This window comes from Coregonus lavaretus (assembly GCF_964263955.1).
Source record: "Coregonus lavaretus genome assembly, chromosome: 34".
Taxonomy (NCBI): Eukaryota; Metazoa; Chordata; class Actinopteri; order Salmoniformes; family Salmonidae; genus Coregonus; species Coregonus lavaretus.
In genome coordinates this window covers 8,277,784-8,291,934 of record NC_140021.1, presented here as the reverse complement: position 1 = coordinate 8,291,934, position 14,151 = coordinate 8,277,784, and the positions used below count along the sequence as shown (strand labels likewise).

General features: G+C 43.6%; 2 protein-coding genes across 2 annotated transcripts in view; one reads left to right on the top strand and one right to left on the bottom strand.

Annotated features, from left to right (window-relative positions):
* The window catches only part of cox4i1l (cytochrome c oxidase subunit 4I1, like), an 8,132-nt gene extending 6,053 nt beyond the window's left edge, over positions 1 to 2,079 (top strand). The window contains exon 5 of the mRNA XM_084151669.1: positions 1,499 to 2,079. Coding sequence (XP_084007795.1) covers positions 1,499 to 1,632 — 134 coding nt within the window. The 3' untranslated portion in view covers positions 1,633 to 2,079. The remainder of the gene's footprint in view (positions 1 to 1,498) is intronic.
* A 5,569-nt stretch (positions 2,080 to 7,648) lies between these two features.
* Positions 7,649 to 14,151, bottom strand: part of LOC311109438 (apoptosis regulator Bcl-2-like) — an 83,788-nt gene continuing 77,285 nt past the window's right edge. Inside the window, exon 2 of the mRNA XM_084152332.1 lies at positions 7,649 to 8,870. Coding sequence (XP_084008458.1) covers positions 8,742 to 8,870 — 129 coding nt within the window. The 3' untranslated portion in view covers positions 7,649 to 8,741. The remainder of the gene's footprint in view (positions 8,871 to 14,151) is intronic.

Sequence of the window (14,151 nt, the reverse complement as noted above, 5' to 3'; positions counted from 1 at the left end):
AGTTAGAAGCAAACCAAGGGAGACAAAGTGCGAGTGAGATAAAGGAGAAATGAAAGAAAAGGGAGAGTGCAAAAGAGAAATAGGTTGATGTGAAGTGTGTCAATGAGATAAAGGGAATTGAAAGGAAATAGGGTTTATAAGACTGATACACAGATAGAGAGAGACAGAAAGAGGGAGACCCAGACAGACAGATGGGAAGCCAATTCAGTTAAGAATGGGGTATTTCCCATAGTTTGGAGCTCAAGTTGGGACTTGTAAATCAGGGTGTGTGCAACGCTGAGGGGGCTCCCTCCACCTAATTAGGGGGAAAAATAGTTGCTTCCTGGATAGACTTTACCATGTGCCATGCTTCTAAGAGAACGGATAAAGATAAAGGGTGATTTTCCCAATCCCTCCCTCCCTTCCCCTCAGGATACAGGTTCACTCCCAGCCCGTCTCCGGCGCATTCCGACATACAAGTGGCTTTCACCGTTCCCACAGAATTCCCATTTCGGGAATGCTCCCTTAAATAATGTTTGGTATTCCTTGTAGTTGATGATTTTGGGGGATCTTGTACAATCAGCCTTTTTACATTTGTTTATGTCATTATTTAATGTATGAAGTTAACTGTCTTGTGGCTGAGTGAGTGTCCATGAGTTAGTAACTGAATGGAATGAACATTTGTTTGAGGTAGAAATATAGAAATAACAATCCCCTTTAAGGCGAACGTGATCATTGAGTTGGTCAAATCGTCATGGTTCATGGTTGAACCACCTTGCACCTTCTGTAAAGGGATTTAAGCAGAATGACCTCATAGCTTCATGCATGCTGACTCAAAACATAAGTGCTTATAATATCAAACCTAAAAGAATACTCTTTACTTCAGCTCGAGTGTGGCTGAGTTCACTTCTGCTTATGCACGGACTGGTGTACATGGCCTGAGACTCAAGACGAACTACCTCATTATGACTATATGTGGAAAGTGATAAGAATGGTTTCTCACGAAACTCAGGCCCTAATGCTTTTTGGTCTCATGCAATTTCTCATCCAATGCACTGAGGAAGATAACACAAAACACCTGACTGTGGACCGGTTTTCCCGGATACAGTTTAATAAAACTAGTCCTGGGCTAAAAAGTGGAGATCCTCCATTGATGCCAGTTGTTTTGCCCTGGACATGGCCCAAACTGTTTGCCTCACTGAGACAATGTTATTACAAGAGTGTCCTGGAAGATTCTTGAAACAATACATTTTGCGTCCTTGTCTGATCCACAAAAACATCTTGCAACACAGTTTTGTCATTGTGTGGAGACAGTCACGTCTTATCTCTTGAGACTGACATTGTCTAATGCAACAGTCATGTCTCTCTCTCTCTCTCTCTCTCTCTCTCTCTCTCTCTCTCTCTCTCTCTCTCTCTCTCTCTCTCTCTCTCTCTCTCTCTCTCTCTCTCTCTCTCTCTCTCTCTCTCTCTCTATATATATATATATATATATATATATCTCTCTATCTCTCTCTCTCAGTGTTTGGCGAGGTTCCTCACACTCTGTCTGATGAATGGGTGGAGAAGCAGACCCAGAGAATGATTGACATGAGGATAAACCCCGTCGGTGGGTTCGCCTATCACTGGGACTACGTGAAGAAGCAGTGGAAATAGGAACTTGTGTGTATGTGTGGCATTTTTGTCGCGTTAAAGGGATAGTTCACTCTAAATACAAATTCACATGATTTTGCCAGTTACCTTGGCTGTAGTGAATGGTAAGTGGGAAAACATGATCATTTGTATTTCGAGTGAACTACCCCTTTGAGTGCCTTAGTAACATTGTTCTCACTTTCAGGGCTGAATATCTATCCTTATTTTAAGATGGATTCATTCTATAAACCAAATAAACATATACTGTGACCAATTTACTTTAAAGGTCAAATTTTGTTCATCCTGCAAAATCTCAGTCAAACTGATGATAAGCTGCAGCAACATTTCTGAATTTTTAAGCACGTTTCTGGAATTGTATTCCTTTTTGTCTCTAAAAAAAGCTAAACTAAACATACTCCTGTTCGCCACATCCAGTTCCAACCCTGAAATTAAACACAGTCTTAAATTCTGCCACCGTCATCTTTTTTTGATGCCCGAAGAATGTGCAAAAACAGCCCTCGATGCCAGCAATTATCTAGCTATCCACACAACTAACTACCCCACAAGCGAAACTGCCAACTAAAAAACACGACTTATTTTTTCCACATTATTTAAAATTCTCTTTCTTCTTCTCCTCTGCAGTGTTTCATACGTTTTCTTCTCAACAGTGATAGCTCTGGACTCTAATTAAATGAATTCCCAAGTTCTCGGCAGGATGTAGCTCCCTCACTAGAATCCTGAGGACAGGGTTGAGTCCTGCGGGTGTGGGATGCTGAGAGGGGTTAAAGCAGCATCATTTGGAAGCAGCAGCTGGTTATCCAGGGAGATATAGTAATTAGACCGTGCCTTGCCCTGGAGCTGTCGGATGAATCCAGATCATCATCTTGATCATAGTGTATTCAGCGATATGATGACTACCGTCCTCATCGTCATCATCATTGTCATCATCAGGTAGAATAGAGAGCGGAGTACAGGCATAGACCTGGGTGCTGTTTGATGCTAGGGACCTCCCAACGAGTCATCACACTTCACAGCTTTGTTCCTCCCCTCAGGTGACTATTACAGTAATACTGCAATGGGGAAGCCATGATAAATACCACTCTGAAGTGTGTGTGTGTGTGTGTGTGTCTGTGTGCGCACAGAAGCTTTAGTACCTAGTGGATTCAGCACATACACACCTCAGGTTATGGAGGTATTTTTATCTTTCGTACCGTACTGCACAGTTAGGAGATTGCTTATTGTGAGTGCTATTCATGGTTTCTAAGTAAACCACTCTCGTTTTTTATACAGCATCTAAAGGGATAGTTCACCCAAATTACAAAATGACGTTTGTTTTCGTTCCTTGTAAGCAGTCTATTAACAATGACAGAGTGCAATACTTTCTTTGGGTTTGTTTACGTTGCCCCTGACACCATCCGCTGATGTTAACATTGTCTAACCAACAACCAATGCAAGTCAATGTACCGGATATTAGCATGTTTTTACATTTCATTATTGGAAAAAGATCTGATTCTGATTGATCAAAAGACCAAGAACTGGCCAAAAGATCGGAATTGGTCTGTCTGTGTAAACACAGCCAAAGTACCTTCAACCAAGTCAGTGAGAGAGGCTACAAATTCCTTTCAAAGCATACACATCAAACGGATCTTATAGTCAGAAGCAACACAAAATATTCAAAAAGATCAATGAATGGCAATACTCCGATCCCAAGACTTGCTTTTTTCTTCACAAAAATTTTTTTGTCCTCTTTTCTGTATAATTATTCAGATTATTAAAAAGTTCAGTTAAATAACCAGATAGTCATGTTTGAACTATTATCAAAGATATGACACATTTAAAAGAGTGAGAGATTAAAGAGTTATCATCATTCATAATGAAAATAGCATGGCTATACAATTAGATATTACCATGGAGACTAGAGACGTAGCCTAAATACAGAATTATCATTAAAATAACTGAATTGTAAACCTATTTATATGCATGTAGGTTCCACCGCAATTCTATTTAGATTTCACTGAGAAAGAAGGTTGCTAAAAGGTCAACAACAGAAGGTAAAAAGAAAGATAAAAAACTGTCATTTTACGATCATATTTTCTTCTGTTTGTCCTACCTAGTTTTAGTCAACAACAGGTGCAAAACAGGCCCTTCGACTCCAATAATTCATAAAACAAGAGAACATTTTCTGACCCTCTTTAATTTCACCTCACCTCAGTAATTCTCATGTGGCTTCTTCAAGATAGACAGAGTAAAATGTGGACCAATCAAATACTAGCAGGTCTGTGTACAGTTTATCAAAACTATTCCTGCCTTGGCAGTGAAATATCAATTAAACACATAAATATCAATTAAACAAAAAACTGTGGTTTGTGGACCTAGCCCTCACACGTTTTGGTAAGATTGGTAGGCTATCTATCACCTCTTCATTGTTTTTGTTTAGATCAATATCCAGTAACTAATCAATCCCTATGTGCTGTTCAAAACTTATTTTGTTTCCTTCTGAAGAGAAAAAAACATTAGTTCATAAAATATTTGTGATCTTCAGGACAGTCGGAGAGCTTGATGGATCACAATTCCACAATCATCACATCACTCTGCGCTGCACTGTGTATCTTGATTTCAGCAGACATTTTCCTGATGATACCTGACCATTAACTGCAGTACAGTATTGCTATCACTGATACTGCCATACTCGAGATGTATGTGCATCGTATTTAAGTCTGTCTTTATATATTTTGATATTTCCATATGGAAATAATGATTCTTCCATTTCTTATGTGTGTTTTATTAGCTATTTTCATTCCAATCTCAGCTTTAGGACTACATCTCATGGACCTCTGTGCTCTAATGAGTAAAAGCAAATTAAAATTTAGCTATGATCGATGTTGCGTATAGGATTTCTATCTTTGCATTTTTATCACGTAGCCTACAGAGTAGCAATGCAAACTGTGAAAACTGAGGATAGAAAAAAAAGACAATGGAAGTTCAAAAGAAAATTAATGACCTGATCTGTCTAGCCAGATAAGAGAGGGAGCTGTGGGAAAATAAAAAAGCTGCCAAACAATACTTTTTGGAGCTTCCTTTGTATGTTCAGCTTTAACAGTCTTATCACATAATCGTCAGAAACAGACGGTAGATTTACCCTATGGTGTATCCTACAACCCTTAGTTAATATACTACAGTTGAAGTCTGAAGTTTACATACACTTAGGTTGGAGTCATTAAAACTCGTTTTTCAATCACTCCACAAATTTCTTGTTAACAAACTATAGTTCTTTAGCAAGTCGGTTAGGACATCTACTTTGTGCATGACACAAGTAATTATTCCAACAATTGTTTACAGACAGATTATTTCACTTATAATTCACTGTATCACAATTCCAGTGGGTCAGAAGTTTACATACACTAAGTTGATTGTGCCTTTAAACAGCTTGGGAAATTCCAGAAAATGATGTCATGGCTCAATTGGAGGTGTACCTGTGGATGTATTTCAAGGCCTACCTTCAAACTCAGTGCCTCTTTGCTTGACATCATGGGAAAATCAAAAGAAATCAGCCAAGACCTCAGAAAAAAAATTGTAGACCTCCACAAGTCTGGTTCATCCTTGGGAACAATTTTCAAACGCCTGAAGGTACCACGTTCATCTGTACAAACAATAGTACGCAAGTATAAACACCATGGGACCACGCAGCCGTCATACCGCTCAGGAAGGAGACGCGTTCTGTCTCCTCGAGATTAACGTACTTTGGTGCAAAAAGTGCAAATCAATCCCAGAACAACAGCAAAGGACCTTGTGAAGATGCTGGAGGAAACAGGTACAAAAGTATCTATATCCATAGTAAAACGAGTTCTATATCAACATAACCTGAAAGGCCGCTCAGCAAGGAAGAAGCCACTGCTCCAAAACCGCCATAAAAAAGACAGACTACGGTTTGCAACTGCACATGGGGACAAAGATCGTACTTTTTGGAGAAATGTCCTCTAGTCTGATGAAACAAAAATAGAACTGTTTGGCCATAATGACCATCGTTATGTTTGGAGGAAAAAGGGGGTAACTTGCAAGCCGAAGAACACCATCCTAACCGTGAAGCACGGGGGTGGCAGCATCATGAAGCATGGGGGTGGCACCAGGAGGGACTGGTGCACTTCACAAAATAGATGTGCACCATGTGGATATATTGAAGCAACATCTCAAGACATCAGTCAGGAAGTTAAAACTTGGTCGCAAATGGGTCTTCCAAATGGACAATGACCCCAAGCATACTTCCAAAGTTGTGGCAAAATGGCAAATTCAAGGTATTGGAGTGGCCATCACAAAGCCCTGACCTCAATCCTATAGAAAATGTGTTGGCAGAACTGAAAAGGCGTGTGCGAGCAAGGAGGCCTACAAACCTGACTCAGTTACACCAGCTCTGTCAGGAGGAATGGGCCAAAATTCACCCAACCTATTGTGGGAAGCTTGTGGAAGGCTACCCGAAACGTTTGACCCAAGTTAAACAATTTAAAGGCAATGCTACCAAATACTAATTGAGTGTATGTAAACTTCTGACCCACTGGGAATGTGATGAAAGAAATAAAAGCTGAAATAAATCATTCTCTCTACTATTATTCTGACATTTCACATTCTTAAAATAAAGTGGTGATCATAAGACAGGGAATTTTTACTAGGATTAAATGTCAGGAATTGTGAAAAACTGAGTTTAAATGTATTTGGCTAAGGTGTATGTAAACCTCCGACTTCAACTGTGTATGCAAACTACACTGCTTTATTTTGGTTACATTGCAACTGGAAATTCAGGGTTGCAGTCTAATTCATCTCAACTGAAGATACACAATACATTTCTATCTTAATCCTAGCCTTGTACCCTTCTGAACCAACCCCTGCTTTTAAGGACATAGGGTCCAATGACAGTAGTTACAGTAGACGTCGGAAGTGACCAACCCGATCAGCTCTGTCCAATTAGAGCCTTTAAAAATATAATGTCTCCCTGATGGGAAGAGTGGTGCCTCAGTGTCTTTGCCTCCGCTGATCGGAAATCAACCCTCCCATCATTGGGTTGTTATCTGATACCAGGTGATCGATGCATCTCTCTCTTGGGGGGAAGCGGGAGCAGACAGATCTGGTAAAAAAATAACATTCTCTACACTGTCCCATATGTCTGTCTGGGCTTAGCTTTAGCCAATTAAGAAATACAAGCCAGGAAAAGAGGGGGTGAGAGAGTGGGATAGAGATAGTGACAAAGAGATGGAGAGAGAATGAGCCGTGTTTGTGTGTGTGTGTGTGTGTGTGAGAGAGAGAGAGAGAGAGAGAGCGAGAGAGAGAGAATGACAGAAAGAGAGGGACAGAGAAAAACTGAAGCAAAGGGAGAGATAAAAAAATACATTAAGTTGAGAGAGCAAGAGAGAAGAGCAGATGCTATAGCTAAGAGGGAGAGTGTAATAGCAGAATAGTAATAGCAGAAGCACACCTGTGGAATGCACCAATATGTGACCTTGGTTAGGAGGTGGAGGGGATTCTGGAACGTCACCAAACCAAAGCCCTATCAACCTTATTTTCCCATGACAGCTTCAATAGCCCCTCTGTTCTCTAGAGCTAGCGCACGCGGGCGAGCGCACACACACACACTCACTCACACACACACACACACACACACACACACACACACACACACACACACACACACACACACACACACACACACACACACACACACACACACACACACACACACACACAGCTGCTTGGGCTTAACAATTGTATCTCTGTGGAGCATCCAATGGGAGGAAGGCCTTTACCAGGTGGGTCAGCGAAAGTCATGATGCTCCACATGACGCTTATCTAGTCTCCCTCAACACCCTCTGCTCACACAGAAACAGGACGCACGGCCCATCGAAGGGTTTGGGTCAAGGGGTAGGGACCGGCTAAATACATTCAGGCGTGCTTGAAAAGGGCGCCCTACCCTCAGAACATAAGTGAGAGAAACTCTGAAGAATATTCCTTAGTCAACATTAGTTCCACAAACAGAGAAACAGGGAGGACGAATCAGAGACAAGCGCTTTAATAAGGAATTGATCTGTTGATTGTTCCCTTGGGGGTTTGTGTACAGTGAGCTTTCACCAACCAAACATCCCTCTCATATAGAAAAACACCTAGGCTGTGTTCAATAGGCCGGAAAACAACAAGGAGCATTTCTGATTGGACAAGTTTGGATAGTAACTCCTGTTTTCACTGGTTTCGGGCCGTTTTCTTCCATTTCGGGCCCACTGAACACGACCCTGACTCTGTCCCAACCAATCATTCTGCCAAATGTGCTCCATGTCATCAAAAGTCATCATGCATACATGGACAATCTGGTCAAAAATGGCCACTTTCACCACACATGCTGGCGATGGAAGCTGGATGTGTACTGTACATTTGGGAGGTTTTATTTTTTAAATATTTTTTTTGTCAATGTTACATGTCACATGTACCACAGAATCATGCTGAAAAAAGTTATTGAAAAGAGATATCTGTTTTTCAGTTTATGGATAAACAATCACTTGTTGTGTTATGTTCATTAACCATTCATCATACAAGTAATTTTGTTGTTAGAACGCACGCTTGAGTTTGTATGAATATGTTCACCTCCAAAATTCAATATTCAGTGTGTCTGTTGGTGTGTGTCTATGCATGAGTGTATAATTATCCAAAGAGTATGTACACAATCTTTCCATAGATATTCACCGTTGTTAAGTGCCTACAGTAGTATAGAATATGCATGGGTGCTTCCATCTGTGTGTGTATGCATATACAAGGCTGTACTTCTCTTTTAATTTCGCAGGAGGACGGGTCAGAGTATGAAAGAACTGCTCTGTTGGCAGTTGGGGAGTAACAAAGCTGTGCAGTCTCCTCTGGGATAGAACCGGGCTACAGGCACGGGCTGGGAAGTGCTGAGCTGTGAGGTCAAAGATACATCTGGAGAAAAGAAAGAGCGAGAGACGAGAGACGAGATCTTGTAGTCTGAGCAAAGTTATAGGCTGCCAGTTTTTCGGAAAGAAAACTTGCTGTGGGCCTTTCTTTTTTGGGCTACTGGGTAAGGAGCCTTCATCTGGTAGCAGGCGATCGATGAGGGGGAGGGTCCTCTGGGGCCTTTTGTATCACTTCTGGGTGAACAAGGCTCCGATGGTGACTCCGACGGCTCCCAGGGCGGCCAGGCCGAACACTGTCTTTAGGTACGGCCAGGAGTGAGAGATCCTCTGCTGTTCATAGATCTCCACAAAGGCGTCCTGAGAGAGGGAGAGGGAGGGAGGGAGGGAGGGAGGTAGGGAGGGGGAGGGAGGGAGAGGGAGAGAGGGAGAGAGGGAGAGAGGGAGAGAGGGAGAGAGGGAGAGATGGAGAGAGAGAGAGAGAGAGAGAGGGGGGGAGAGAGAGAGGTTAGTATCACCATTATCAAAGCCACCCTTTAACATTACAACTGTTCTTTATTCTGATTACTGAACATTCACTTGCTGTTCATGCGCTGACCAACTGGCAAGTGTCTTCACTGACATTTTCAACCTCTCCCTGTCTGAGTCTGTAATACCAACATGTTTCAAGCAGACCACCATAGTCCCTGTGCCAAGAACACTAAGGTAACCTGCCTAAATGACTACCGACCCGTAGCACTCACGTCTGTAGCCATGAAGTGCTTTGAAAGGCTGGTCATGGCTCACATCCACACCATTATCCCAGAAACCCTATACCCCAATTTTCATACCGCCCCAACAGATGATGCCATCTCTATTGCACTCCACACTGCCCTTTCCCACCTGGACAAAAGGAACACCTTCGTGAGAATGCTATTCATTGACTACAGCTCAGCGTTCAACACCATAGTGCCCTCAAAGCTCATCACTAAGCCAAGGACCCTGGGACTAAACACCTCCCTTTGATACTGGATCCTGGACTTCCTGATGGGCCATCCCCAGGCCACGCTGATCCTCAACACGGGGGCCCCTCAGGGGTGCGTGCTCAGTCCCCTCCTGTACTGCCTGTTCACCCATGACTGCATGGCCAAGCACGACTTGCCGACGACACAACAGTGGTAGGCCTGATCACCGACAACGATGAGACAGCCTATAGGGAGGAGGTCAGAGACCTGGCAGTGTGGTGCCAGGATAACAACCTCTCCCTCAACGTGCTCAAGACAAAGGAGATGATTGTGGACTACAGGAAAAGGAGGACCGAGCACGCCCCCATTCTCATCGATGGGGCTGTAGTGGAGCAGGTTGAGAGCTTCAAGTTCCTTGCTGTCCACATCACCAACAAACTATCATGGTCCAAACACACCAAGACAGTCGTGACGAGGGCACGACAAAGCCTATTCCCCCTCCGGAGACTGAAAAGATTTGGCATGGGTCCTCTGATCCTCAAAAAGTTATACAGCTGCACCATCGAGAGCATCCTGACAGGTTGTATCACCTCCTGGTATGGCAACTGCTCGGCATCCGACCGCAAGGCACTACCGAGGGTAGTGCGTACGGCCCAGTACATCACTGGGGCCAAGCTTCCTGCCATCCAGGACCTCTATACCAGGCGGTGTCAGAGGAAGGCCCTAAAAATTGCCAAAGACTCCAGCCACCCTGTTCATAGACTGTTCTCTCTGCTACCACCCGGCAAGCGGTACCGGAGCGCCAAGTCTAGGTCCAAAAGGCTTCTTAACAGCTTCTACCCCCAAGCCATAATACTCCTGAACAGCTAATCAAATGGCTACCCGGACTATTTGCATTGTTGGTTAAGGGCTTGTAAGTAAGCCTTTCACTGTAAGGTCTACACCTGTTGTATTCGGCGCATGTGAGAAATAAAATGTGATTTGATTTGATTGTGAGTTTGTTACATTTTCAGTTTGTGTCCCATCAAGTCCTGAGTGTACAAAACATTAGCAACACCTTCCTAATATTGAGTTGCAACCCATTTTGCCCTCACAACAGCCTAAATTCATCAGGGCATGGACTCTACAAGGTGTCGAAAGCGTTCCACAGAGATGCTGGCCCATGTTGACTCCAATGCTTCCCACAGTTGTGTCAAGTTGGCTGAATGTCCTTTGGGTGGTGGATCACTCTTGATATACAGGGAAACTGTTGAGCGTGAAAACCCCAGCAGCGTTGCAGTTCTTGACACAAACCGGTGCGCCTGGAACCTACTACTATACCCTGTTCAAAGGCACTTAAATATTTTGTATTGCCCATTCACCCTCTGAATGAAGTGGATGAATTGAAGTGGACTTAACACGTGACATCAATAAGGGATCATAGCTTTTACCTGATTCACCTGGTCAGTCTATGTCATGGAAAGAGCAGTCTATGTCATGGAAAGAGCAGTCTATGTCATGTTCCTAATGTTTTGTCCACTCAGTGTATGTATAGGCACTAGGCATCAGGAAAGCCAACAAGGTCTCAATGACAATGGCTGCATGGGGCCCAGATCTCTGTGCCTCTACCCCTGAGCCTTCTCTGTCTGTGGTACACACATGGAGTCTCTCAGCCAGCCTCTCAGTAAGAAAGAGACTCAGCTTAATGCATCCTACACACACAGATACTTAGACACACAAACACGCACACATTTTCAGGACTTTTTGGGGAGTCAAAATGTATTCCAATTCAAAAATCGTATTTTCCTAACCTTTACCCTAACCGTAACCCCAAACCCTAAACCTAACCCTTAAGCCTAAAATAGCATTTGAACAAATTCAGGACATGAAAAAGGTCCTGACTTTTTAATAACGTTCTTGTTTTCCTACTTTGTCAGGTCATTCTGGTGACTTTTCAGGTCATTATGGTAACTTTTCAGGTCATTATGGTGACTTTTCAGGTCATTATGGTGACTTTCCAGGTCATTATGGTAACTTTCCAGGTCATTATGGTAACTTTCCAGGTCATTATGGTAACTTTCCAGGTCATTATGGTAACTTTTCAGGTCATTATGGTAACTTTCCAGGTCATTATGGTAACTTTCCAGGTCATTATGGTAACTTTCCAGGTCATTATGGTGACTTTTCAGGTCATTATGGTAACTTTCCAGGTCATTATGGTGACTTTTCAGGACTATTTGTTCCTGATAAGGTAGGAAAACATGTACACACACACACACATTTACGCTCCTTCTTTGCATACCAGGCATAGTAAGACCAAAACATCAAATTCCACATGACTATGAACCACATGTAAATGTATCTCAGCATATCTTGGTTTGCAACAGGTTCTTCCCCAAATGTGTTCACTGGACCGTTTACAAGGAAACATTCAGGTTATTCCCCCTGTGTGTTCAGTGGAGTGTAATAGTAATATGACAAGCAAGGGGATAACCCTAATGAATCACTGTTCCTGGTAATATGTTGTTTTTTATAACTAGTTGGAAAAAAATAATATCTGATGCATATAATCCCACTGCAGCTCCTCTAGATAGAATTTTTACAAAGTTAGTTTAAGAGGATGTAATATTGGATGCCTCAGGTGCTAGACTGCTTCCAGTGTTTGATGTATTTTGGTCGACATCAAAGGGTGTTTTATCACTGTAAACACTGTTACTGTGTGTGTATGTGACATGTGACCCCATGTTGTACAGTAAGAGCTGGGTATGTACAGTGAGGGAAAAAAGTATTTGATCCCCTGCTGATTTTGTACGTTTGCCCACTGACAAAGAAATGATCAGTCTATAATGTTAATGGTAGGTTTATTTGAACAGTGAGAGACAGAATAACAACAAAAAAATCCAGAAAAACGAATGTCAAAAATGTTATAAATTGATTTGCATTTTAATGAGGGAAATAAGTATTTGACCCCCTCTCAATCAGAAAGATTTCTGGCTCCCAGGTGTCTTTTATACAGGTAACGAGCTGAGATTAGGAGCACACTCTTAAAGGGAGTGCTCCTAATCTCAGCTTGTTACCTGTATAAAAGACACCTGTCCACAGAAGCAATCAATCAATCAGATTCCAAACTCTCCACCATGGCCAAGACCAAAGAGCTCTCCAAGGATGTCAGGGACAAGATTGTAGACCTACACAAGGCTGGAATGGGCTACAAGACCATCGCCAAGCAGCTTGGTGAGAAGGTGACAACAGTTGGTGCAATTATTCGCAAATGGAAGAAACACAAAAGAACTGTCAATCTCCCTCGGCCTGGGGCTCTATGCAAGATCTCACCTCGTGGAGTTGCAATGATCATGAGAATGGTGAGGAATCAGCCCAGAACTACACGGGAGGATCTTGTCAATGATCTCAAGGCAGCTGGGACCATAGTCACCAAGAAAACAATTGGCAACACACTACGCCGTGAAGGACTGAAATCCTGCAGCGCCCGCAAGGTCCCCCTGCTCAAGAAAGCACATATACAGGGCCGTCTGAAGTTTGCCAATGAACATCTGAATGATTCAGAGGAGAACTGGGTGAAAGTGTTGTGGTCAGATGAGACCAAAATGGAGCTCTTTGGCATCAACTCAACTCGCCGTGTTTGGAGGAGGAGGAATGCTGCCTATGACCCCAAGAACACCATCCCCACCGTCAAACATGGAGGTGGAAACATTATGCTTTGGGGGTGTTTTTCTGCTATGGACGGGGCCATGTACCGTCAAATCTTGGGTGAGAACCTCCTTCCCTCAGCCAGGGCATTGAAAATGGGTCGTGGATGGGTTTTCCAGCATGACAATGACCCAAAACACACGGCCAAGGCAACAAAGGAGTGGCTCAAGAAGAAGCACATTAAGGTCCTGGAGTGGCCTAGCCAGTCTCCAGACCTTAATCACATAGAAAATATGTGGAGGGAGCTGAAGGTGTGTGTGTGTGTGTGTGTGTGTGTGTGTGTAAGGCATTTCACTGTACTTGTGCATGTGACATTCAAACTTGAAACTTGAAACTAGATTGAATACTAGTGTGCCTCCGATTTCTAGCCCAGTGAGGGGCCGGCTCGTGCGCAAATGTTTGGATTGTCTGATTCCCCTTCCCACTGGTTCCAGCATCTCAGTGGAGAGAATGTCTGCAGGGCAGACCCAGTTCTTAGCTTCTTAGCCCTACACAGCCTGCAAGAAGGAAGCTTCCCCAACATGCTGCCTGGGTGGAGGTTAACAGCCTGCACGAAGGAAGCTTCCCCAACGTGCTGCCTGGGAGGAGGTTAACCCACAAGCGCTGCACATAAAAACCAGTTAGAGCAGATGACGAGACGTGAAGGGGTGGAAAGAGAGAGACTGAGAGGAAAGGGGGGGAAAGAGAAGGAGAGGTAGAGGTGTGTTGCTGGTGCTGGGATGTTAACCCACAACTGCTGCATATCAAAACCAGTCAGAGTAGACGAGACGTGGAGGGAAGAGGAGAGACGAGACGTGGAGGGAAGAGGAGAGACGGGACGTGGAGGGAAGAGGAGAGACGAGACGTGGAGGGAAGAGGAGAGACGGGACGTGGAGGGAAGAGGAGAGACGAGACGTGGAGGGAAGAGGAGAGACGTGGAGGGAAGAGGAGAGGAGAGACGAGACGTGGAGGGAAGAGGAGAGGCAGAGACGTGGAGGGAAGAGGAGAGGCAGAGACGTGGAGGGAAGAGG